General features: G+C 38.5%; 1 protein-coding gene across 3 annotated transcripts; it reads right to left on the bottom strand.

The window, feature by feature from the left end:
- Window positions 1-1,305: 1,305 nt before the first annotated feature.
- On the bottom strand, window positions 1,306-21,850 carry smpx (small muscle protein X-linked). 3 transcript variants are annotated; one of them, XM_036124867.1, is made up of 5 exons: window positions 21,756-21,850; window positions 12,799-12,861; window positions 8,981-9,067; window positions 6,749-6,898; window positions 1,306-1,628 (listed from the first exon to the last, which is right to left on the bottom strand). In XM_036124867.1, exons 2-4 carry the CDS (start codon window positions 12,832-12,834, stop codon window positions 6,752-6,754), a joined length of 270 nt encoding a protein of 89 aa, XP_035980760.1. In that variant the 5' UTR covers window positions 12,835-12,861; window positions 21,756-21,850; the 3' UTR covers window positions 1,306-1,628; window positions 6,749-6,751. The 3 variants fall into 3 exon arrangements, with proteins under 3 accessions (XP_035980760.1, XP_035980759.1, XP_035980761.1); XM_036124866.1 differs by lacking the exon at window positions 21,756-21,850 and adding an exon at window positions 20,952-21,119; XM_036124868.1 differs by lacking the exon at window positions 21,756-21,850 and adding an exon at window positions 12,981-13,000.
- Window positions 21,851-24,885: the final 3,035 nt, after the last annotated feature.

Raw genomic sequence — 24,885 nt, 5'->3', positions numbered from 1 at the left:
TTGGCAGAATAAGGTGTGAATTAAAAAAAAATACAACCTTATTGTTTTCTATTAAACAGCTCAAATTGGCAACGTGTCCAGTTGGCGACCAACATTTCCAAGACGAGGCGCCTGGTAATCTTTTTGGAACCAGAGCTATGCGGAAACTTTGGTGCTACTGATGAAACCATCCACAGACGAAGTGCAGTAATTGGTTCTGTCTTGGCACAGTTCAGCAAGACATGTCTAATGTGTGTTAATGGCAGTAATTGTGGATGGTAAATTAACGAGACGCACCGTGGCTCTCCCCATGTGCATTCTCCTTAACCCTGACAGGCTGTTTTGGATAAGTGGTAAACACGGAGAGGTGGATGGGGCGGTTGATGAAGTCTCTGTCTAGAAATCTAAAGTAAGACATTAATGAGAAGTTGTCACACATTTCACTATAATTTTCAGCATTTTATTTTATTACAATCCATCCCAGAGATGTCACTGACATTGACCAAAAAAAATCCCAAATTTCAAAAACAAGGTTACACTCAAAAAACGAAATAAAGATGTTCGGAGTAAAAATGAAACGAACACCACAATGAACTATAAAGGCAAAATTAAAGCAAAAAAAAAAAAAAAAAAAAAAAAAAAAGGCAAGTGGACTTTATTTATTGTTTCCTAAAGACATGTCACCATTCATCCAGGAGGCTTCTTCAGTTCTGAACATAGGTTAGAAGTATCAGGCTTGTAAGTCGTGTTTGAAACAATCACTCTCATAGGGCCATTAAGGTCATATTCTCCATTTTCCATTCTGTTCTATTAGGGACCTTAAAAGTCTATTTAGTGTGATTGGTCAGACTACAACTTCCAGTTCCCTGTTATCTAAGCACTGAAAACCTACACCAATGTGTAATGGGAAATCTTGATGCGCTTATACAATTTTCAAACAATCATAGATGTTCTAGTTATAATTATAGACTGGTCAACCAACATTATTTTGCTGTAATATAACAGGAAGTGATGAGATAGGTTTCTGTTTTCTGGGTTTTATTGTGATAATACACATTTCCTGGGAATCACAGCAACAACAAAAAGCAAGTAATATTACCCCCCCCCCCCCCCCCCCCCCCCCCCCCCCACACACACACACCCATCAACCCCACGTCTCTCACATCACACCCACACCCCCGACCCCCACAAAAAAAAAGAAAAAAATACAACTCCATCAATTACTACAGCAGGAATAACATTTACTCAGAGGTCAGTTAATGGGAAGTGGAGCTTAAAAGCCGATGTGCCTATAGGTTCATTGCTACAATGTTAGTTCATTTTTTCTGGTATAAAGGAGGATTCTTTAAACTAAGCAAGCACTAAAATACTTAAATAATGGCTAACAACACCACTCATCTTATTTAGTGAGTGCAACCCCAGACTGCAGCACAACAGGATATTTCTACTTTGTTAGTATAAATCTGCATAATTGTGTATTTTAATATTCAAAAATATCGACTCAGGGAGAGTTTTTAAAGGTGATTTTAAACCGACTGTCGGAGTTCCCCCGGTTTCTTGAGGCGGCAGTGTTGCTGCTCTTTAGCGGCAGAGGGCAAGTCTGAGTCTGTGAAGATTATCGTCCATCTTCTCCGGCTGGCACTAGTCTCCTGCAGGAGAAAAGACAGATAACCCAGATTTTAGTTGGCAGCTTGGAGCCAAGCAATAAAAAATAGTAGGAATCAAATGGTGCAGATCACAAGGAGAAAAACTTGTATGTTTCTTTATATATATATATATATATATATATATATATATATATATATATATATATATATATATATATATATATATATATATATATATACTTTCTTACATTTAGTTTTTTCACCTTTGTTGCTTATGCTCTAAATCTGATTGTGACGTTATTTTTCTTGTCAAAAAAAGACGTCTGTTATGAGGACACTTTGTTTGTTGGTTTAAAACAGGGATTAATGGCAATAAGAAGATTGATAACATCCAGTCCCATAAAAAAAAACACTATTTAGGTGAAGATTCTCTTTGTTTTTACACACAATTAAAAGTTTCATATCAACAAGAAACCTGTCTGAAAAATAGAATGTAGGCCAAAATGACCTGAAAAAGCAATGGAAACGCTTCTTTCCATGTTTCTGATTTCATTGGAATATATTCCTCTACCCATAGTCGGAGGTCATCCAATCAGAATCTTTCAGTGGTTGTCTATGTGCTTCAGAACTTGAAGAGACTGACCTGTTTCACCCAGACTGTGGGCTGCATTGCATATCTTCCTATGGAGTTTAGACTCTTTGAACCCTTTAAAAAGCAGCTAAAGACATTTATATTCCAAGAAGCTTTTAGTAAACTCGAGCTTTCATGATTTGCATTAATGATTGCTGTATATTTTGTTGCTTCTTGTGAAATACTTTGTGACGTGCCGTATAAATAAACTATTACATTTATCACACCTGATATTGCCGTTGTTGCTGCCAAAGGTGGCACGACTGCTTATTAGATTTAGGGTGCTGTTACTTTTTCACATAGTCAGCCAGGTTGGGTTAAAAAGCTTATTTTCCACATAATCAAATCAAATAGTTTCCTTACAACAAAGTATATCAGTTGATTGCTGAAGCACAAATTGGTTTTCAGCTAAATGCGTTGACAGATGAAGACTGCTTTACCTAATCACAGCTTTGTAGCATTAGTTTGGCTAATCTCCCATCAACTAAAAATACACTGAGATGTAATCACGAGACAGTTTTTAACAAAGCCCTTAATGGCCAACATTTGCAGTCAGCCTCGTTAATCGCTGTAGAAGATGTTCAGAAAGGGTTCAAGCTCACAGATCAGTTTTTAGCTTTATTGTGCAGACGTCACAGGGACTGGTTTGAAACCAGTTTCCGAGGTCTAACAGGGAAACTTTGACCAAATACATAAAGTTTGGAATTTTCTTTCCACCCAAATTACCTTGTAAATGTTGGGGCTAAAGTCCAAATTTTTAGGTGCAGACCAAAAAAGAAACTATATATTATTCAGATTTAACACAGTTTTTTTTAACATGCACACAATTATACATGGTTTCAATATTTCGGTGAAAAATTAAGTGGGAGAAAATGGATATGCAATTCTGAAGATATAATTATCCAGGGTCTTAATACAAACAGGGAATATTTCAGAGGGAGTGAAAGAGCAAACGGTGCCTTGTAGAAGTAGTGAACTTCTTCTCAGTTTGTCATGTTAACCAGCCTGATACTTCATTTATTCTCTCTGGGTTTTTAGGGGATTGATCAGGCGTCTATCACTCAAATCCTCGGGTGGCGCTGTCCTGCAATATTTAGCTGCATTCCTTCTCCGGCACAACTGCATTAAAAAGCTGAATTATGCTGCGATCCAGTTGCAGTCAGACGTCAAAAATTATGACTTCTGATCGGAAGAATCAATGGAACTGCCGCTAAAGTCGGACTTCCCCCTCGGAAAGTTGGAGAAATTTTTGAAGGCCAAATGTATAATCCAGTATTATAGCTCCTTGGATCAACAACCGGAAGCTGTAAAGAAAACATGTTTACCTTACAAGATTGCATATAGCGGCTGCCACTCTTAACCTAGCAAGTTAAAAGTGGTGTTTGTATGTGGAAAGTACATCTTTAAACAACGTTCATAAGAGGTGCTATACAACAGCTTTCCTGGCCGCCGCCATATTGGGATCCTGGTTGTTGTTTTTTTGGGAATCCCAACCTCTCCGAGTGTGTTACTAGAATGCTCTTAACTTGGGTGAACGGCATTCACAGCTCCTAGTTTGGACTTCTGAGGTAAAGGGAAGGCAGCAATACCTCCTTGGCATGCAGCAATTTCTGAGGTCGGCCAAACAACAGCTTGCGCTGGTACGATGTCTAGTACAGAGGTCTGCAAACTGTGGCTCCAGAGCTGCACAGTAGGTTGGCACTTCTTGGACCTTGAATAACTTTGGCTTGAACCAACTCGCCTTAAAATCAATTTTTTTACTTTTTTTTTATTTGCCTTTGAGTTTCTAACTTTCAACCTCAGCAAGACCTACTTTGACCTTGTTTGTCTTTTTGTCGATATAACTTTTTACATCATTTCTTTCCTTTAAATGCATAATTGTAATACGCTATTATGCATATCGCTTTGTTTGAGCTCTGGTCGCCTTAAATTGCTTCATACATACAGTTGGTGTGTTTTTAAAAAAAATTATTTATCATTTTCCCTCCACTTCACCACTTTGTCTTCGTATATCACTTAAATTCATTTTAAAAACCCATTAAAGTCTGTTTAAAAAAAAAAAAAAAAAAGAGAGACAACGATGTCTCTTAAAAGGGCATATTTAAATAAAATTCATGAACACGCTGGCTTTAGAATGAAGCTGCTTTCCCTTTTTAGCACCTTTATTAACCGAGGGGCGCCTCCTGCGGCGTTTCTTTGACAGGGTGAAGCAGTCTTGGTGTTTATGTGTTGTGCCAAAAAAAGGTAAAAAAACAAAGCAACTGGACTTGTTTTCCGTAGTTGAAGACGTTTCGCTTCCTCTCCCGGAAGCTTTCTCAATTCAAAAAGTCTGGAGTAATGATGAGTAACAAGCTTTATACCATTCCAAACAAAGGCCTGTAATGGCTTAGATAACATGCAAATTCAACCGAAACAGGACCACCCCTTAGTAATGGGCGGTCGTTAAAACCATTAAGCCAGCGGAATGGACCGAAACTGGTCACTCCTCTGTAACTCTCAAAAACTTACAACACAGCTATAGGATTAATTCCAGCCAATCGTCAACTTAACTCTCACCCTCATTCAGGTGATTAAAACATTGTTCCTTTAAGCCAAGCCAATAACAACTCTAACGACTCCTCGTTACAGAGGAGTGACCAGTTTCGGTCCATTCCGCTGGCTTAATGGTTTTAACGACCGCCCATTACTAAGGGGTGGTCCTGTTTCGGTTGAATTTGCATGTTATCTAAGCCATTACAGGCCTTTGTTTGGAATGGTATAAAGCTTGTTACTCATCATTACTCCAGACTTTTTGAATTGAGAAAGCTTCCGGGAGAGGAAGCGAAACGTCTTCAACTACGGAAAACAAGTCCAGTTGCTTTGTTTTTTTACCTTTTTTTGGAATGACCATGACCTGGATGACTGAGAATCTTCACCAGCTTTATGTGTTGTGGTTTCTGTGTCCTGCTGACAAAGTCACAGCACAGACTGCTCCACATTGCTCACGCTCCTAAAACACACACACACTTAATAACATAAAGTACAAATATAGTGCCTGACTCAACCCTCCCAGCCCACACACTCACACTCACAGAGGCATCCAAACACACCCGGCTTGACCCAAAGAAAGGAAGAGTGGCCAACAGTGACCTCCTGTGGCGAACTGCGTGTATTACAGGACCTGTGATAGCAGCCAGGACAATGTAACCCAAGAAACGCCTCAATCACAGGGGATTGTGACATAAAAAAAAAAAAAAAAAATATATATATATATATATATATATATATATATATATATATATATATATATATATATATATATAGATAGATAGATAGATAGATAGATAGATAGATAGATAGATAGATAGATAGATAGATAGATAGATAGATAGATAGATAGATAGATAGATAGATAGATAGATATGGTCCAGTATTTGTCAAGTTTCTTCGACCATCCTTCTGGATGTTAACATGCAGCTGTGTTTATGTTGGAATATTATTTACTACTTTCTTTCACACAGACTGAATTTGCATCCTTCTCAATGAAGCCAATACCTGCTATATAAATTCACCTCTCTACTTCCTTTCGGTGTTTTGGTTATTATTTGCATTAATCTCTTCTTTTTTTTTTTTTTTTGGACACTTGTCTGCACTGTGCAACACTGAAACACAACCGAATTGGAGGATGCAGTTTTCTTGCTTGGATGTAAGTTGTACATTACTTAAGGAAAAATATGAGGTGCACAAACTGTTGCCTTGCAGGGCTTTAAAATGTGCTAGCATTTTCGATGCTACACAGTTGTTTAGTGGCTTTTATTTTACTTTATTTAACATACAACCCTTTTCTCGTTTACTTTTATTTAAATTCAAATGATCATTCTTTTCTTTGATCCATCTTGAATGTGTTATTCATAAATGTGCTTTTACAAAACAACATATAGGAATACTTTTTTGCTAGGAATGTTTACTCCTCATTGTTTCTTGGGTTATTTCAGTGTTGCCCCAATAAAAATGAAAATAATGTATCTGATTTTGCTTTTTTTAACATACATCTATATTCCAAATTATTTAAATTCTATTTATTTATTTATTTTTCTATCTAACTTGATCATATTTTTGTGTATTTTACTGTATTGTTTTGCTGTTTTGCTTATCATATTTTTATTTATCCATAGCCACTAACAGGTCAACACTGTATCAAACACTGTAAGTGTATCAAAAACAATATATCAAAAACAAATTTACTTTGCAAAACTTTCATTCCTTTTCCAATCATTTTCTAAAAGAAAAAGTCATAATTTTGATTAAATTTTTACTTTAACTTTTTTTCTCTTTTGGCAACAACAGCTTTGATTAATACTATCTGAAAATAGACAATAACTATTATAGATTTGGTTTTAAACATTTTTCTTTTTTTCTTTTCACACATTCATCAACACCAAATCATCTACTGTTATTTTTAATATATATTTTCAAAGACAGTTTCAATTCATCTCGACCTAACGGGCTCTAGTTTTTATTCTTAATTCTGTTAAAGCACAGAGAAACCTACATGTTATTCCTTGGTGACCCATCGTAGTTCACTCTTTTTGTTTTGTAGCTCTGATAGGTTGACGGTAGGGCCCGGTAACTTCACTGCCCCTGGCAAATTTTTCCTCTCCTCCGGTGTCACGGGGCGCATTGGTAGTTCTGGTGGTTGACCCTGGAGCAAAACAGCAAGAAGAACATGTCCGAAACATTTTATTTATAATCCAAAACATTCGATGATGAATAAGACAATGTCACATACATCCTGTCAGGCATGTGCGCAGACATTTTTGGGGGCAGGTGTTGAAGCACCTTTTGACTTGACTTCAACGTTCAGTCTTCTTTGGTCAGAGGATTTCTTCCACATCTTAAATTGACTAGATTAACTATGAAAACCACCAAGATGAAACCTTCTGAAAAACTTATAATTATACCTTTAAAAAGTAGGAATGTTTCTCTGTTACATGTCCAACATAGTTAGTTTCAATATCTCATTATTCTATTCCATGTCCAACGGACAGATGGACTAACATGCATCAAAAGTACCAGGGATGGATGGATGAATCAAAAGACGGATGGATGGATGGACGGATGGATGGATGGATGGATGGATGGATGGATGGATGGAAAGACAAACAAATGGATGAACGGACAGACGGATGGATGGATGAAAAGACAAATGAATGGATGAAAAGACTAATGGACGGATGGCTGGATGGATGGATGAAATGATGGATGAATGGATGGATGTAAAGACAAATGGGTGGATGGATGGACAGGTGGGATGGATGGATGGATGAATGGATGGATGGATGGATGGAAAGACAAATGGATGGATGGATGAATGGATGGATGGATAAATGATGAATGGAAAGACAAATGGACGGATGATGGATGGATGGATGGATGGATGGATGGATGGATGGATGGATGGATGGATGGATGGATGGAAAGACAAACAAATGGATGAACGGACAGACGGATGGATGGATGAAAAGACAAATGAATAGATGAAAAGACAAATGGACGGATGGCTGGATGGATGGATGAAATGATGGATGAATGGATGGATGTAAAGACAAATGGGTGGATGGATGGACAGGTGGGTGGAAGGCTGGCTGGCTGGCTGGCTGGCTGGCTGGCTGGATGGATGGATGGATGGATGGATGGATGATGGATGGATGGATAAATGATGGATGAAAAGACAAATGGGCTGATGGCTGGATAGATGGATGAAATGACGGATGAATGGATGGATGGATGGATGGATGGATGGATGATGGATGGATGGATAAATGATGGATGAAAAGACAAATGGGCTGATGGCTGGATAGATGGATGAAATGACGGATGAATGGATGGATGGATAAATGATGAATGGAAAGATGGATGGATGGATGGATTGATGGACAGGTGGATGGACAGGTGGATGGATGGAAAGACAAATGGATTGGTGGATGGATGGAAAGACAGATGGATGGATGTATGGGTGGAAGGCTGGATGGATGAATGGATGAATAAATGACGGATGGATGGATGAAATGATGGATGGATGAATAAATGATGGATGGATGGATTGACGGATGGATGGATGGATGAAATGATGGATGGATGGATGAAATGACGGATGGATGGATGGATGGATGGATGGATGGATGGATGGATGGATGAAATGACGGATGGATGGATGGATGGATGGATGGATGGATGGATGGATGAAATGATGGATGGATGGATGGATGGATGAATTGACGGATGGATGAATAGATGAAATGATGGATGGATGAAATGACGGATGGATAGATGAAATGATGGATGGATGAATAAATGACAGATGGATGGATGGATGCAGAAACCCTGCAAACATCTGCAGGTGCTGAGCGTCGAGCGAGGAGACTGGAGACCCAGCAGGGATTCTGAGAAGTTTGCCTTCACTTCCTGCCTTGTTTGCTCTCCACGCCTCCCGATGTACGCCTCTGGCGTGCAGTTTACCAAGTGACTCAGTTTCATTTGATTAGGGAAATACGCGGCCTAAGTCATCACTCTGCAAACAGTATCACTCAGCCCACATTTGGAGGTGTTCAGACCCGCTTTATGACTCTATGATGCGCTCCGCCAGCTCATCTCAATCCAATTACTGCAGCTCCCTAGAATCAAGCTGTGGGCGTCTTCGAGATAAGACAGGCAGATTTTATTTAAAGCCAGAAACACAGAGCCCTGAGGAGCGTTGCTGCCAATCACTTGTCAAAAGTCTCACCTCTTCTGTGTCCACTGTCTCCTCTCTCCTCTTGACAGGAAGCCCCGCCCCTGGACGCAGAGCCCCCATCGGGATGTTCAAATTAGCCTGGTGGGAAGAGAGAACGCTCGGATGAATGAAGCTCAATGTCTCTGTTTTGCGCTTGCCCTTTCCTCAAAAGCCTTCGTTTTTAATATTGACCACTGCTTCCTGATGTTCAGCGGTCCCTAAAACCGACCTGTGTGTTTATGAAAATTAGGATGCACACACTGAGAGAGAGAGAGAGAGAAATAGAACGCTGCCTTCTAACTCCGTGTTCAGCTGCCGACTGTCTGTTGGGGATGGTTCGTTTTGAATTGTATTTGTATATAGGCTCACACTGTACAGCTGTACAAAGTCGGAGTAGTGTTTGTTATTGATATTAGTAGATGTTCCATAAAAGAAAATAGATATTTTAACGGTTTTAAGACAGGAAACTGTCTGAAAGGAGGGAAAAAAATTTCCTTCTGCAGCATGTTTGCTGACGTTTGTATTATTGTAACGTTGCTTCGGCTGAAACTGTTCGCTGTCTTTATGCTTAAAGTGCTTTCGGCAAAAACATCACTTGACTAATTCATCAGTGCTACCAAAGATTAAAGGAATAGTTCACCCAAAGTGAAGCCATCAATTGCTGAGTCTCAGCCTCCTTCACATTATTTAGGTTTATTGTTTAATTACAGCTGACAGTGTTTGGAAGCAGCAGATTTATTTAAAACGTAACGAGTCATTGATCTCCTTTATATATAGTGGACAAGAAACCCTGAGCTTTTGGGTGAGGATAGAACCCTTTTTCACATTTTAGTACTTTATACCCACAAATGTCTTTTTTGACTTGTGATAGAACCGCAACGTAGTGCAGCGTTATTAAGTTAAAGAAAAAAAACTGGGTTTTCACATTTTCTTTACAAATACAAATCTTAATTTGTGTTCAATTCCCTTTTTATCTGATCCCCCTCAATAAAATCCTGTCCAATCAGTTGAGAATTGTTGACATCCACAACCCACAGCTCAACTTTTAAAGAAAAGTGGCAAGAATTAAGGCAAAGCCGTGTGGAGGTGGCAGCATCATGCTTCTATATCAGCGACAGGAAGTCAAACAATGCCCAATTAACCAAACAGCCATGTTTTAGACAGTGGTAGGAAGATGGAGTACCCAGAGGGAAACCATAGGGAGAACATGCAAACTCCATGTAGAAAGACGCCAGGCTGGGATTTGACCCAACAACCTTCTTACTGTAAGGCAGCAGCTCTACCAACTGTGCCTCCATGCAGTGTTGAGAAACGCTGTCTGAAAACTAAAAAAGGAAGTGATTCCTGAAAGACAACATGTGTCTCCATAAGTGTGTGGTGTCTTGCCTCATATATCCCTACCGACTCTGAGCAGTTTATCCCCTTCAGAAAGAGAATCCCTGCAGCATGATCCTGCCACCGCCATCTTTCACTGTGGGTGTGTTCAGGGTGATGTGCAGTGCTAGTTTCCACCCCACAAATAATTTTACTCCTAAGCCAAGAATTTGTTATCACCTGGCTAGAGCGCCGTGTGTTTGCTGTTTCTCCAACATGGTTTGAGGCAAACTGACGTGACGGTAGCTGTAAGATTGCTCCGCCTATGCGGAGGTGTACCCCAACCCCTGACAACAAAGTCTTTGTTAATGGTGGTGATAGTGAAGCTCACAACGTTAACAGAGCCATTTCTGCCTGGACTTTTAATGACTTTCTTTCACAAAACGTGACAGATTTCCCCACCTGTCCTCTAGACCTCTGCAGTTCCTCCAGAGACACTACAGATCTTTTTCAGGGGTATCAGAGAAAAGGAGGTTTAAAATGTTAAACGGTAAGATATTTGGGTAGGTTGGGATTTGAGGGAGGATTTACTGTGTTAAAAAGTATTTGAACATGTCTTTACCTTGTGTTACAGCCTACGTAAGACTTTTAACAGGCTGTTTATTTTTTTTTGTTTGTTCCATTTGCTGTCTCCAGCTTTGGTTAGGTCTCCTTTTCTAGTTTTATTTTTGATGACTTAATTTTAGTCAGCCAATATTCAGAATGAACTTAAAGTTTGCCACTTAGTAGTGATGTGTACATCATTCAATACAGATGAAATGCTGAATTCTATTTTAACAACCAAGCTAATGCTAATGTTAGAATGAGTTTTTCTTTGTTTTCTTTGTCTGTAATTTATGGAAGGTTTAAATAATAATAATTAATAAATAAAATTATGTACCACTTTAATATTCATAAGGTCAAGCTGAACAGCTGTTCTGAGACTGACCATGAAGCTCCATAGCATCCAAAGGCTAATATTAGCATTTGTTTTTTTGTTTGTTTTTTTGTGGGTAATTTATGGAAGGAGTAGTTTTTTTTATTTTGAATAACTCTAATATTTATAAGGTCAAGCTGAACAGCTGTTCTGAGACTTACCATGAAGCTCCATAGCATCCAAAGGCTAATGCTAGCATTAGTTTGTTTTTTTTTCTTTTTTCTTTTTGTCTGTAATTTATGGAAGGTTTAAAGAGTTATTTATTTATTTTTTATGTTTTACCACTGTAATATTCATAAGGTCAAGCTGAACAGCTGTTCTGAGACTGACCATTAAGGTTCATAGCATCCAAACGCTAATGTTAGCATTAGCATGGTTAACATTAGCCTTTACATGCCTTCAAAAGTTATTTGGATTATATACATTACAAATAGGTTTCACTCTCAGCAGTTTTTGATCATAAATGAGTCTGATAGGTTTTAGGTTACTTTTGTGAACTGTTTTGTTAATTTTAGCAACAGGTTTGTGTTAAAGGTTTGTGCCTTTTTTTTTTTTTTGTAGTGGTCAATATAACCTTCTCTTCTGAAACCAAAACATGAAACAGCTATAGCCTATAGGTTTTACGCCACTTTTATTGTTTAAAAAACTGTTCTGATTGTAAAAAAAAATATTTAATTATTTTTATTGTTTATAGAAGCAGTGACATTTATGTGAGTGCATGTGATCCTTTTGTCAATCCAAGACACCTACTTTATATCTATAATCCAACACCCCAGTTTTGAGTTTTTGAAGGACAAATTAATCCACAACACAAACATAATTAACTTTTGTCTTTATCCAGTGCATTTTTGTAGCCTTGTTTGGTCTCAAATTATGGGCTTAAATTCTTGTGTTGAGTTTAGCTGGAATAAAGCCAGTATAGGAATGAAATGTAACAGCTATTATTAGTTCCTAGTCTGTTAACAAGTTGTTTTTTGTGTTGTGATTACGTAGAATTAGGTAAGAAATTAGATAATGTGCCCATATGGTATTCTTTGGAATTTTTTAAAAATAGAATTGATTATTTGTCAAAAATAATTTTAATATGCAAAGCCACAGACATGGCAAAAATGTTTACAGACGTTGTTTGTTTGTTTTTCATTTATTTTATATGACTGAGACATTTATGAGGTAAAGTTGCTGTTCTAAGACTGACCTATGAAGCTCCTGTTTGTACTGTATTTGCTTGTAAAACCTTATGTACTGATGTCTATCCCATGGTTAGAGATTAAAACGAGCACAACAAGAAGCGTGTTAGTCAACAAAACTTACAGTATTTGACATTTCAAGCCACCGCAGCAGCTCTGCATATGTTTGCCTCGCTAACAAGTTTGCACAAAATAGCCTTGATATTGTAAATGCACTGTCTGAACCTTGTATCTGCCTTCACTAATAAATACTTTCATGTGGAAAAGACTCATTCCTCGTTTCTTCAACTAGTTAGAGCTGCTTTAGGTTGCAGTGGCCCACGTTTTCACACACAGAGGCGAAAATCTTTTACCTGTAAGGCCTTCACGTTGGTCGAAGGTTTGGACATAATCCCCCCCTCGGTGTGTCCGCTGACCTGCAGGAGGCAAATTGCACACATTCAGCTGCGTGTTTGAAGGCGTATGGATACTGGCTGCAGTGGGACAGCAGTTTTTGAGGGACAGGATACCGTTACAGTTGCTTAGCGACTCTTACAGAGAAAAGCGGGTTGAGGAACTGTTCTCTGAATCTTTCATGAGAAGCAGATAGAGATGCTGTCAAAACAAAAGAGAACAGGCTTCACCTTTGGATGCACCTTTTGGATTGTGCTGCAATAAGCGGTGAATGGTGCAGAACATTAGTCAAATTCTCAAAAATCAATCGGAACTAAAATCGAACCACATGGAAAAAAAATTGTTTGTGGAAAAATGCATACCATGTTATATTTCTACAGTTTTCATGGTAAGAAATAAATGCTTATCTCTCCAACATTGCTTTAAACTAGTTAGATGACATGTAAACTTTTTCCCTCATCTATTTTTGGCAATGGAAAAACAGCTGAAACAAGATATTTACATACAATGTATAAAAAGACACGCACAGTTTTGGGTTTCTTTTATGTCTCTCTGTTGCTTCTATTAGCTAAATTCTTATTGTCTGTATTCTGTTCACTATATATTATAGTTTATTTCTCTGAGACCTCTGTTTGTTCTCCCCTTGGTTAAGTGTTTTCTTTGTGTCTTTGTTCAGCTCATCTGTGCTAATTATTCTCCTTCCCTCAGCCTCACTGCTTACATTCTGCCTCAGCTGCTCCTCATCATTCACTGATTATCTTATCGGCATTTCTTCTTACTCCCCTCAGTATTTAAGTTCACTGTTGGCTATTGTTTCCTGCTTGATCGTCCCGTTACTACATGTTACCCTTCAGTCACCTGCTTGTTCCTCTGCTGCTTCTGTTTATATGACCACACTCCATGTCCTTTTCTCCTTGGTAAGTTTGACATTTTACTATCACAACGTCAGAATGCTCATCCCAAAATCTTACCTGCACTTTGGTCCTTCACCTAACTCACACTGCACACAAATGATGGTATAGTCAAGGTCACAGTTCATTTGGAAGACCCGCTTGTTCCCAAGCTTTAACTCCCTGGCCGATGTCTTGAGATGTTGCTTCAGCAATCCCACTTAATGTTCTTTTCTCATGAAGTTATTTTGTGAAGTACACCAGTCCTTCCTTGAGTCTTAAATGTCCACAATTCTCTTCCTGGTTTCTAGACCAACTTTTTTTGAGTTTTACATGGTGTTACAAGATTAGGTAGTGGTTTGAGCTGTTGCCTTGAATTACACCCACATTTGTAACTCCATTTAGTTTGAATAGTAGTAGTAGTATTAGTAGTAGTAGTAGTAGTAGAAGTAGAAGTAACAGGCATGTTAAAGTAGTGAATTTGGAGAAAGTTAAAACAAAAATTCTCTAAGTATACATTTTCTTCATATATTCTTGCATTTAACAAATATAAATAATTTTGCTAATCCTGACCAAGTGAAAATAGGAAATGTTTGATCTTTTTCAGCTTTTAACATGGTAAGAAACAAATCAATGTGTGTTTTTGTGGGCTATTTGTAAATATATGGCTTTAGCCGAATGTTTTACTGACAACACTATGCATGAGAAATAATTGTTTTTGGAACATATGTACATGTACAACAATTTGCAAATATTTCTGTTCTCCGACTCCTGATGATGTCAGATTCTCCTTTAACCGGGAAGAGAATTGTGGACATTTAAAACTCAAGGAAGAACTAGTGTCATCTCAATATCTCAAGACATCGGCCAGGAGGTCAAAGCTTGGGGACAGATGGATCTTGAGTCTACCCTCAAATTAGATATAAAATGTTGTCATACTTTGGGGTTTGTTTTGGTTTAATTTTGAACTTCTCTTTATTTAACCTGTTCACCAGCCTCTACCCAATCAGTTCAGTCCACCTCTTAGCCATCACCCAATCAGTTTGCCTGTCACCAGTCACTAACCAGTCAGGTCTGTTTCCCTCTCATCCACCATTCACCAACCAATCAGTTCGTTCCACTTTCAGTCACCACCCTTCCTTAGATCATTTCCACCTGTTGCCAGTAATTAGTTTTCAATGCCGGTCATCTGTTCCCTCCTCTATTTATACCTGCCTCAATCCACTGTTCAGGGCCAGATTATTTCGAGCCATTTGGTGAGTCGAGTCCAGCGTTCTCTGTCTCTTTACCAATTTTGGCCTCCGGATTTTCTGAGCCAGCCTGTTCCCAGTATTACCCGTTTACCTGTCTGATCTGACTGCCTGCTTGTTTTGCCTGACCCCTGTCTGATTAAGTTTTCCTGTTCCCGAACCTGGATCTGTTCCCTGACTCTGCTCTGGACGATTCCTGCACTTCTGATCACCTGGTTTGACTTTGGACTGTTTTTGGTTTACGAACTCTGTTTATTCCCTCACATCGTTCTGCCTGTCACTCCGGTTCCGACCCGTTACCTGTCCTTTTAATAAATAATCTTAAAACGTCAACGACCTGTCTGGCTGAATACTGGGTCCTCAGTTTCTGTTTGTGACAGTTGTGTAGTGTAATGTTAGGTGAAGCACCAAAAGGCAGATAAGATTTTTCGCACGAGCATTCTGAAGTTTTCATGTTTAGGTTTATGAAGTTTATGGTTTCCCACTACTTTGAAACCTTAAACAGTCATCTCTTGAAAAATTGTTGACTTGGTCATGATCTGTTTTTTGACATGTGTCAAGCATTTATTCACAGAATTAATGTGAATGTCTCGCTTGATCATTCAATCTAAGTATTGCTTAACTTACCCTAATACTGGTAATTAATAAGATGAGATAAGAAATTCCTTTATCGTTCCACAAATTGAACATTCGGGTGTGACAGTGATGACGAATTAGTTACACATGATTAGTAGTAATGAAAAAAGAAGAAAACAGTACAAGCTAGTCTAATCCAAAGAAATGGCAAGAGTATAAAGTAAATACCAGAGTAAATATTGCACAATTAATGATAATATTACTTGGTCAGGTAAAAATAAGATGAGTCTCTTAAATATGACAGTATCAATATTTAAATTGTGTATCGATGTAATTGGATTGTTAATCATTTAATTGGTGTATCGATGTGGATCAACGTATTTTTACACCCCTATTAGGTACATCTTCCTAGACTCTCTTTTGCCTGTCTTAAATGTCTTAAACCTCCACAGCATAGATTAAGCAAAGTGTTGGAAACGTTCCTCAGAGATCGTGGTCCTCATTTACATGAAAGCATCACAAAAAAAGCAGCTGATGCGTTAGATGCACACCCATGATGCAAATCTTTCATTCCACCAGCTCACTAAGATGGTCTATTAAATCGAAATTGATATGACTGACTGACTGTGAAGGCCGTTGGAGTACAGTGGACTCGTTATTATATTCAAGAAACTAACTTGGGACGATTTGAGCTTTGTGACGTTGTGAATTATCACTGATTACGATATTATCTTTAGATTAGCCCACAGCTAGTTCCCCAGAAGCAGCTGTCTTTACTCGTAGCCTCAGTTAACCTCTCATGGTACATTGTTGTAAAACATCACGTGTTCACTTTGGCCAGGAGTCTGTTTTTGCTAATTTTAGTTCTAGTGAACAGGGATTATGTTTGGCTCCAGGAGCATAAAAAAACAAAAGTGAAGTGCAAAGGCGCATGAAATCTTGACCAGCTTTTCAAGCTGCCAGATGAGGCTTATGTGGCCCCAGCAATCCTGCCTGGTGTCAAACGTTGATTTTGATCTAGCAGATATATGTAAACTGAGCCAAACTCTGCATTAATAATATGGTAGGGACATAGTAATGACTCTGAAAGTTTGGTGTTTAGGAGAGTTTCAAAGTCGGACATTAGACAACAGTAATAAACAGGAACATTGCAATATGTTCCTGTGAGTAGAATGGGTTGAAGTAAAAATCAACTGCTGCTGCTTTAGCTTTGCAGCACGGTGACAATTTGTGTAAAGCTCCTTTTTCTCTTCACTGTATTTCTCTTTAAACAAAGTGCTAGCTAGATGATTTGTTTAAATCAGGCTTTTGCTTTCAACAAAGTGCAGTCGGCAAGGACTGACAACCAATCCATTCAGGGGCACAAAAGCACCTTTTCTGAGATAAATTTAGCTCTTATATGATTTGAAGTTCCTCTTGTTAGAAAAAAAAATAAAGTGAAAAAATAAATAAATAAATTAATCTTCCCACTTGTTAAATCATGAATAAACTGATTGTCTGCGTTTTATGGAGGCTAAGTTCACTGACCAAGCTCAGACCTGGTTACTAGCAGCCCTGCAAAATAAATCACTTAAATAAAACCTGTCTGACAACATGCAGTAGGCAGCAAGATTTAATAAAAGCAGCACCTCATGCCCCAATCTAAAGAAGTTCAAGAATGAGAAACACAAACCAGGTTGCAAAGCCAATTTTAAGGCTTGCGAACTCCCATAAATCCACTAGGGAGATCAATTAGATTTTTCTTCAGCTTTGAGTTTATTTCTCCTAAATTAAGAGAAAATGTTGTAAACTCCCAGCTAGATACAGAAGAAAGAAGGAGCTCTTTTGTAAACCTTATGGTTTTCTTTCAACAACACAATAATATTAATAATAATAATATTTCAACAGGAAGGGAACATTTAAAGTCATATTCGAAAACAATATGCGTTCTGATTAAACTTGTTTTTAACATGGAAAATAAAAAAAAAGGAATAACAGCTTGAAAACAGCCGGTGTGTATTTTTTTAAGTGCTCCACTAAGTGATTGAGTTACCGATATAAATTTACTTTTCAGAAAAATTCAAACTGTATTTCTGCCACTCTAAAAGCATAATCATAACAGACATTGGTTGATTAAAACTTCATTGATACCCCAACAAGGGAAATTCATTTTTCCCATCATAATACACAATAATATTAATGCTAAAAAGAGTAGAAAATCTTAAAAACACACACACAGAACACTAATAAAATTATAAATCTATGGTTATTCAAGACGCAATGTTCTGAAGATTATAAAACCTGACAGCCTCAGGCAGAAAAGAGGAGTTATAGCACTCCTTAACAGATTTAATATTTTATTATTTTCCTAAATTCCTTCCTTTAATTGTGAGTGAGTATTAAGGTTTTTCATTGCCTACCCAATATCTTTTTTTACAGATCAACACTCTCTAGAAGCACTTCCTGATCATATAGGTCTCTTTGGCCTCTATATCTAATCTGCTTGTGGCTCAGAGGAGCAGAGAAGTTCGCCTCCTCTGGTTTCCAGGGAGCTGTTTGACAACAACACAGGAAAAGCACTCCTCGACTCCTCCCCGAAATATGCACCAGCCTGTGGGATGTTACGTGATGAGTAGCAGCTGCATCCTAATAATGTCCCTCTATTACTTTCTCTGCATAGGTGGAACAACTTTTTTTGTCAAACCAGTTGTGCACAAACAGGATCTTGTGTCAGGAATCCATGATAAAGGGCGTGTGTACATGCGTGCTATTATTGTACATCTGAATATTGTGATGGGAAACTTAACTGCAGCTATGATGTAAAATGTTCTAATCAACGAGAAACATGATGAAATTAATAAGAAACTCTGTAGCAGCATCAGCCCAGCCGCCATAACTGATGCCAGTTGAAGCTGTATTAGATTACTGCCAATTAGCGTGTTGTAAGTACAGAAGAGCATTAAACTTTTAGTTTGTGAAAAGATAAATACACAATTGTTTGTTCACTTTTCATTCAGGTCTTAATGAGATTCACAAGACAAACAGGTTATTTTTACACATATTTTCATTAAGTATACACAAGTGTCTAGCCTGACAGTAAATACAATGTCCCAATGGGTATTTCACAGTAAAGACTTTCCCAGAAAGGTGTCCAAAATTTTAATGACTCATCTCAGTCATGGAAAGTTGATTAAATTTGCATCCAACAAAACCCTTTTAGAAATTTGGAGTTACAGCAGAACTGATGCAAAACGAACGGAGGAGTTTACACAACTGAATGGAACTGAGCAATCATTTAAAAATGAATTTTAAGTAGGAATAAAAAGACTGAAAACTAAACAAAGATTTGGTTTAGCTTTAAAAACCTTCCACGCTAATTAGTAAAAAGATTAAATAGAAAATAAGTTTTGATTCTAAAGCTACTCTGCCTGGGGGCTTTTATCAGGTCCATGCAAACAATTCCTTGTTAACGCAAATATAACATCAGCCAATCACCCAGCAGCTTACTCAAAGCATTTGGGCAGCTACTCGTGATGAAGCTGAGGCTTGAACCGAGCCTCTGAATCGGGTAGAGAAGAGGAGTTAAGTGAATTTGAATATGGCATGGTTGTTGATGCCAGAGGGGCTGGCCTGAGAATTTGAGAAACAAAGAGATGCACAAGCTTCTCTTAGTTTCACATGAAATGGTCTAACAGAGAGGAAATATTAGTTGCATTTGTGTGGTCAGAAACCAGTTCTTTGTGCCAGAGGTGTGAGGAGATAGGGCCAGACAGGGTTGAAATGCTAGAAAGGCAACATTAGCAGAAATAAGCACTCGTTACGTGGGTATGCAGAATGCGATCTCTTCAGTGGCCTCCGGCTGGCGGATCTTTATCCACCAGAGAACTTTTGAGATGTGCTATACTGGCATCATAGATTTGAAGCTGACAAATCTGCAGGAACTGAGAAATACCATCATGACATCATGAAATACCATCAATATGGGCCTAAATGTCTGAGAAATGTTTCTGACACCTTGTTGAATCCATGCCCTGAAGAAGTAAAGGCACTTCTGAAGGCAGAAGGGAGTCCAACGCTTGAATAGCAATTTGTTGGTCATGTTAAGCCTTGCACACACAGAGCCGGGTCTTTTTTCAAAACAAATATGCCCATCCACAAGGTTTTTAATGTGATTTATCCACACAATCCTGTATAAATTCATCACTGATTATAGTTCTAAACATGCCAAATGCACATGGGATAGTGTGCCGCTAAGCTGAAACCTGTGTCAGCCAATCGTAATCCTTCAAAACAATGGCGACGTTGAACGGCTTTGTGTAAAACAGCTGACTTCCAAGTGCTCTTCGTCCTTTGTAACCAAAAAAATAAAATCAAAAAGCATCTGAACCAACTGTAATGTTTATAAGGTTCCATGTATGCTTTTACTTTGAAGTCTCGATGCTAAGATGAAGACAGGAAATGCCTGTTGCCGGGGGAATAAACCATCAGAGATGCCGTTGATTTCTTAGCAGTGGATTTGTCAAGTTTAACATTAATTAGACGCATTTTGTAAACAGCCAATCACAACACCAGCATAAAAACCAGCACCTCTTAATATTATTAACGTATCCTCCATGGCATGGCCAAGTCTATAACAATGTTATTTCAGTGCCGCAGTGTTTATCACGGACTGTGATGCACTAGACACTAAAACTCTTTTTTTGCCAGGTAAACACGCAAAAACACAAATAGAAAATTACAGTTTTTAGTGATGTAAAACAGAGTCATCGTGTGGATGAAAGACCAAAACGCATAAAAACGATTAGTATTAGTTTTCCCTTATATCCGGTTACATGTGGACTAGGCCCTAGCTTATGGCACATTTTCGTTTTACCCAGAAGTCGGAAGTTTCCAGATGCAAACAAAACAAGTAGTCTGCAGCCAGAATTGCACCTAGAAAAGCACTTTGCGTCATTCATAACTCATTCAGTCAGTGGCACACAGAGGTACTGCACAGCACTACTAGCTTGCAATGGTGTAAGCAGCACAATTTAAAAAATCAATGCAATGAAGCACTATTAGGTTTTGGCATCATTTCCAGATCCAAGCTCTGACTTCCAACACAAACTTAATGCATAAACATTCCCCACCAGTCAGCGTTTAGCTTTGCAGCTAGCCTACAGAATGTGGATGTGCATCAATTGTCCAATTTAATAAAAAAAAAAAAAACATTTATCAGTTTCTTTTGTTTGTTCGGAAGATGTTTTACACTTCATGAGCACACCAAGATGATCAAATCAGGGTTAAAATAGAGTGAAATAATGATACTAAATTCATTCCTTTTTTACCAAGTTTTCTCTGACTTTAGTCATGATCTAAAAGTTTTCTGCTCATCAGAAACAGTACGCTGACATAAAAGCGGCAGCAGCTTTAACTCACCACCTGATGAAGTAACTTGGTGCCGTCTGACGCTTGAACGCACTCCTTCTGTGTGGCTACTTTCCCTTCGCAGCCTCTCAGCTTTCCATCTGCTTTCTTTTTCTCTTTAGCCTCTCCTGTCTGCCCTTTCTCTTTCGCCGACGCTGCCTCGTTTGTGGCAGAAGGATTCCTCTCATATCTGGGATTTGTTCTCACTATAAATAGACGAGTGATACACAGAAGGGACCTGCTTTCTATCCACACTCACTCCCTCACTTCACTCACATGGACACACACACACGCAGGGGCGGATGGAAACGCAGCCAAACAGCTGCACCAAACGCCATAAAACTGTGTTTAACAACTCTGGTAATGGTTGAACTCGTCAGTTTATTCGTAATCACAGGTAGGAGGCCATATCTGGACATTTCTTCTGAAATTGTATTCACTTTTAAATGACATTCTGTTGTTCATGTTGCACTTTTTATAAAAGGCTGCCATTAATTGCTTTGCGATCTCAAGTTTCAACAGAAACCAAACGTTCTGAGGAATAAGCCCAAGACTATAAATATCCTCCTTATATGATATCCATTAAGGACTAAGATGACATGCATATAAAAACGCTTCTTTAAATCTCATTGGCTAAAAAGGCTGTGGCCTAATTCTGCTCAGACACCCAGACAGGCAAATAGGAGCCGCTTGATGTTTTCAAGTTTAAATTTTACAGTGATGCACAACCACAGAAGTGATCTGGCAGAGCTAAACGTGTGTGTGATCTTGTGTGTCTGCATGCGTGTGTGTGTGTGTGTATGTGTGCTATCTTACCTCCAATTGTGCCTGGCTGCTCTGGCCTGCCTCGGGCTCTCTCTGAGGTCCTCTTCAGCTACCTGACCTGTTTCCGCTCGTCCTGATTGGCTCGGCGAGACACGGGACTCCTCCAAGTGTGGAACCCGACCCAGCATCAGACAAGTTAAATGAGTGTTCAGCCTGCCTGACAGTGTGTGTGTGTGTGTGTGTGTGTGTGTGTGTGTGTGTGTGTGTCGCTGTGTGTATTTCACCTACCCTTTTCCAGGCTTTGTCAGAATGTATCCACGTTCATCACGTCGAGCCACTGGGATCCTTTAGGGTCGGCGCTGCCTGGCAGACGGAGCTGCTGGGTGTTCAGGTAGCAAAATGACGAGCCCTTGTTATATATTCCAAACTATGCAAATACGGCCCACATGCTGTTCTCACCTGTTGGCGAGGAGAGGCTGGTATTTTCCAGATAAACAACCTCACCGCAGAGTGCGTTATACTGCAATTAATGGAAAATGCAGACAGCAGGGATGCTGTCTACCAGATTGCCAGGTCATGACAGGGCACAGCACCCTCAGCGTCTATTGGCACCCTCTGGTGTAAAATGCATGCAAACATAGTCATTTTTGTAATTCATTTTTTAAGTTTTTATTAGTCAACAATGAGTATATCTATTCCTGTGGTCTATATACAGTACAATACAGTTTTTTTTATCTGCATGATCAATGTATGGTCAAGCCAAAGCATCTCCGACTCTTTGATTAGGTTATTCCATAATCTTATATATTTACTGAGTTATTCAGAGGTGGACTTGCTTATTTGCAAGTCCACCTCTGAATAACTCAATAAATAACTCACCAAATACACTGAATACCTCACCAAATACACTTTATGCAGCACTGTCTTGCTGCATAAAGTGTATTTAACACAGAATTCATGATTCCAGTTATTAAAGCAATTTGTCCGGGCTGTGAAGCAGCGAGAGAACACCGGACCATCATACCGCCACCGCCATGTTTGACTGCTGTGTTTTTAAGTAAGATCAAAAAGTACGTACCTCCCCAAATGGCAACTGTCAGTTTTGTCCTGTCAGTCCACGATGTTTGAAGAAACTTGGGGATCCTCAAGAGGACGTCTGGCAAGCGTGAGAAGGATCTTTGTAGTCTTTTTGGTCAGCGGTAGGTTTTCACCTCTCCTGCGTGACCCAACTTTTCTCCATTTGCTGACGCTGGCTCTGAAACACTGTGGTTTACACGAGTCCCAAAGTCATAGAAATGATACTGCAATCTTCTCCTGACTGTTTGATGTCAGTAACTTTGTTTTTTCATCCATTAAATCATGGGTTAATTGATCAGGGTTACATTATGCTTCAGCTGAAGGATGAATTTAGTTGAAAGCCATCTTTAGTGGAGTGCATACTGACATTAGTGCTACTGGCTAGTTGCTAGCTCAGGTTAGCTCAGCACCTGCAAGGCTGGTCGCTTATCTTTTCATGCTAATGAAAATTTGTCGTACAACCAAGGGCTTTGAGATACTAACGATAAGTCTGAGAATGATTGTAACCAAAAAAAAAAAAAACTGATGACTAGTCAGTGAAGGTGTGGTGCAATGTTGCCAACTCCTCCGCAAAGAAAGTCACTATTGGCTGTCCAAAAAGTGGCTAGAAGTCGCAAAGTGACGTCATCGTCTAATATTCATATTTGTTCATGTACTTGTGAGCCCAGCTTTAGGGGGAAAAAAAGCTTTTTCGCAAAAAAAGTGATTAAAAACACTAGATATGGTGTATGCTACAAATTAACTTTATGATATAATTTATACATTTTAAAACAGTGCCTGAATCCACACTACATAAAACCAAAATGACAGTTATCAGAGACACAGACAGTCAATGCTAAATGGCTAAATATAGCACCAGAGTCACTAAGTTGGCAATAATGGTGTGCTAAAAGCGGCTTAGCACACCATGCTAACCTACAAATGGAAATGTTAGCCTGCACGTTCTATCAGAGGGCCTGAAAAGACAGAGAGTTTTAGTTTTACTTGCAAGTCAGAACTTGCAGTGTAGGACTTAATTCTTCTCGTGCAAGTTTTGATTGGTGTCACACCCAATTTATTAATTAAGTATTTAGCTGATAACTGTGCTTTGTTCCTAGGCTGATATTAGCAAAAGAAACGATGTATGTTTCAGCATTTTATACAAATCAAACAGTGTAGCAACACTTTTAATCCTAAAGGTTGTACACAATGTTTGTGTGTGACTGATAAATGAGATTGAAAAACTCTTAACAAACCATTGTCTTGCTCCCTTGCAGTTATTGTATGTGGAGCAGTGTGAGGTCAGGGTTAAGAAACCTCTATTTATTTCATGTCACAGATTGAGAAATGGGGTTGCAATGGATTTATTCAAATAAAGGCTCAGAAACTGTCATGATCCTTGGGTGTTTTTGTTTTACTGTACATTTTATCTTGTGTTTCCTGGATTGTGATTTCTTTGGTTTATTATCCTTTAGTGCAGGGTTATGCCAGCACATTTCAGCTTGAGGGGCAATTATGCTGAAAGTTGTCAAAATTATGCTGAATCACAAAAGTCTGACTATAAAAACAGCATTTCACTAACTCCTACCTCAAAACCAGCAAAAAACTCTTAAATTGTACACTTCTGATGAGCATTTAATTAAAACAGCCAGTGCTTTGATAACTTTAATTAATGAACTTGTTAATGTCTCGTTTAAAGGTAGAATATGCAGGTAATATTGCATTGCTAGGATGATCCATGAGCATTTGCAAGTCCATATGTTATATGTGGAGCACAGTTTTGTTGGGTTGTATACAGCAAAAAGGGAACTAAAAGTAAGTAAAATTTTCTTGAAATTAGTTTATTTGTTCCTGATATGAGCAGGTAAATAAGATTATCTGCCAATGGAATATGCACTTAAAATAAGAACAACTCATCTCCATCATCTTATTTCAAGTGCAGTATATCTAATTATCTTATTTTAGGGGTAAAAATACTCATTACATTGGTAAATAATCTTGTTTACCTGATTTCATTTGAAGAAAAAAATACTTATTTTTAATACTGTTTTTGCAGTGTAGGACTTAATTCCTCTCATGCAAGTTTTGATTTTAAAAGAAAATGGAGCCCAATTTTAGATTCTAA

The sequence above is a fragment of the Fundulus heteroclitus genome, chromosome 21 (genome assembly GCF_011125445.2).
Source record: "Fundulus heteroclitus isolate FHET01 chromosome 21, MU-UCD_Fhet_4.1, whole genome shotgun sequence".
Lineage (NCBI taxonomy): Eukaryota > Metazoa > Chordata > Actinopteri > Cyprinodontiformes > Fundulidae > Fundulus > Fundulus heteroclitus.
The sequence above is the reverse complement of the archived record's forward strand: the minus strand, read 5'-3'. Positions and strand labels throughout refer to the sequence as shown.

What these genes read in the sequence shown, in the direction of transcription:
- smpx (XM_036124867.1), bottom strand. Translation starts at nt 12,834, where the DNA reads ATGTCCAAACCTTCGACCAACGTGAAGGCCTTACAG. An exon ending in CCAACGTGAAGGCCTTACAG is followed by an intron (nt 9,068 to 12,798) that starts GTAAAAGATTTT and finishes TCTTCCCACCAG; the next exon opens with GCTAATTTGAACATCCCGAT. An exon ending in AGACAGTGGACACAGAAGAG is followed by an intron (nt 6,899 to 8,980) that starts GTGAGACTTTTG and finishes GTTTTGCTCCAG; the next exon opens with GGTCAACCACCAGAACTACC.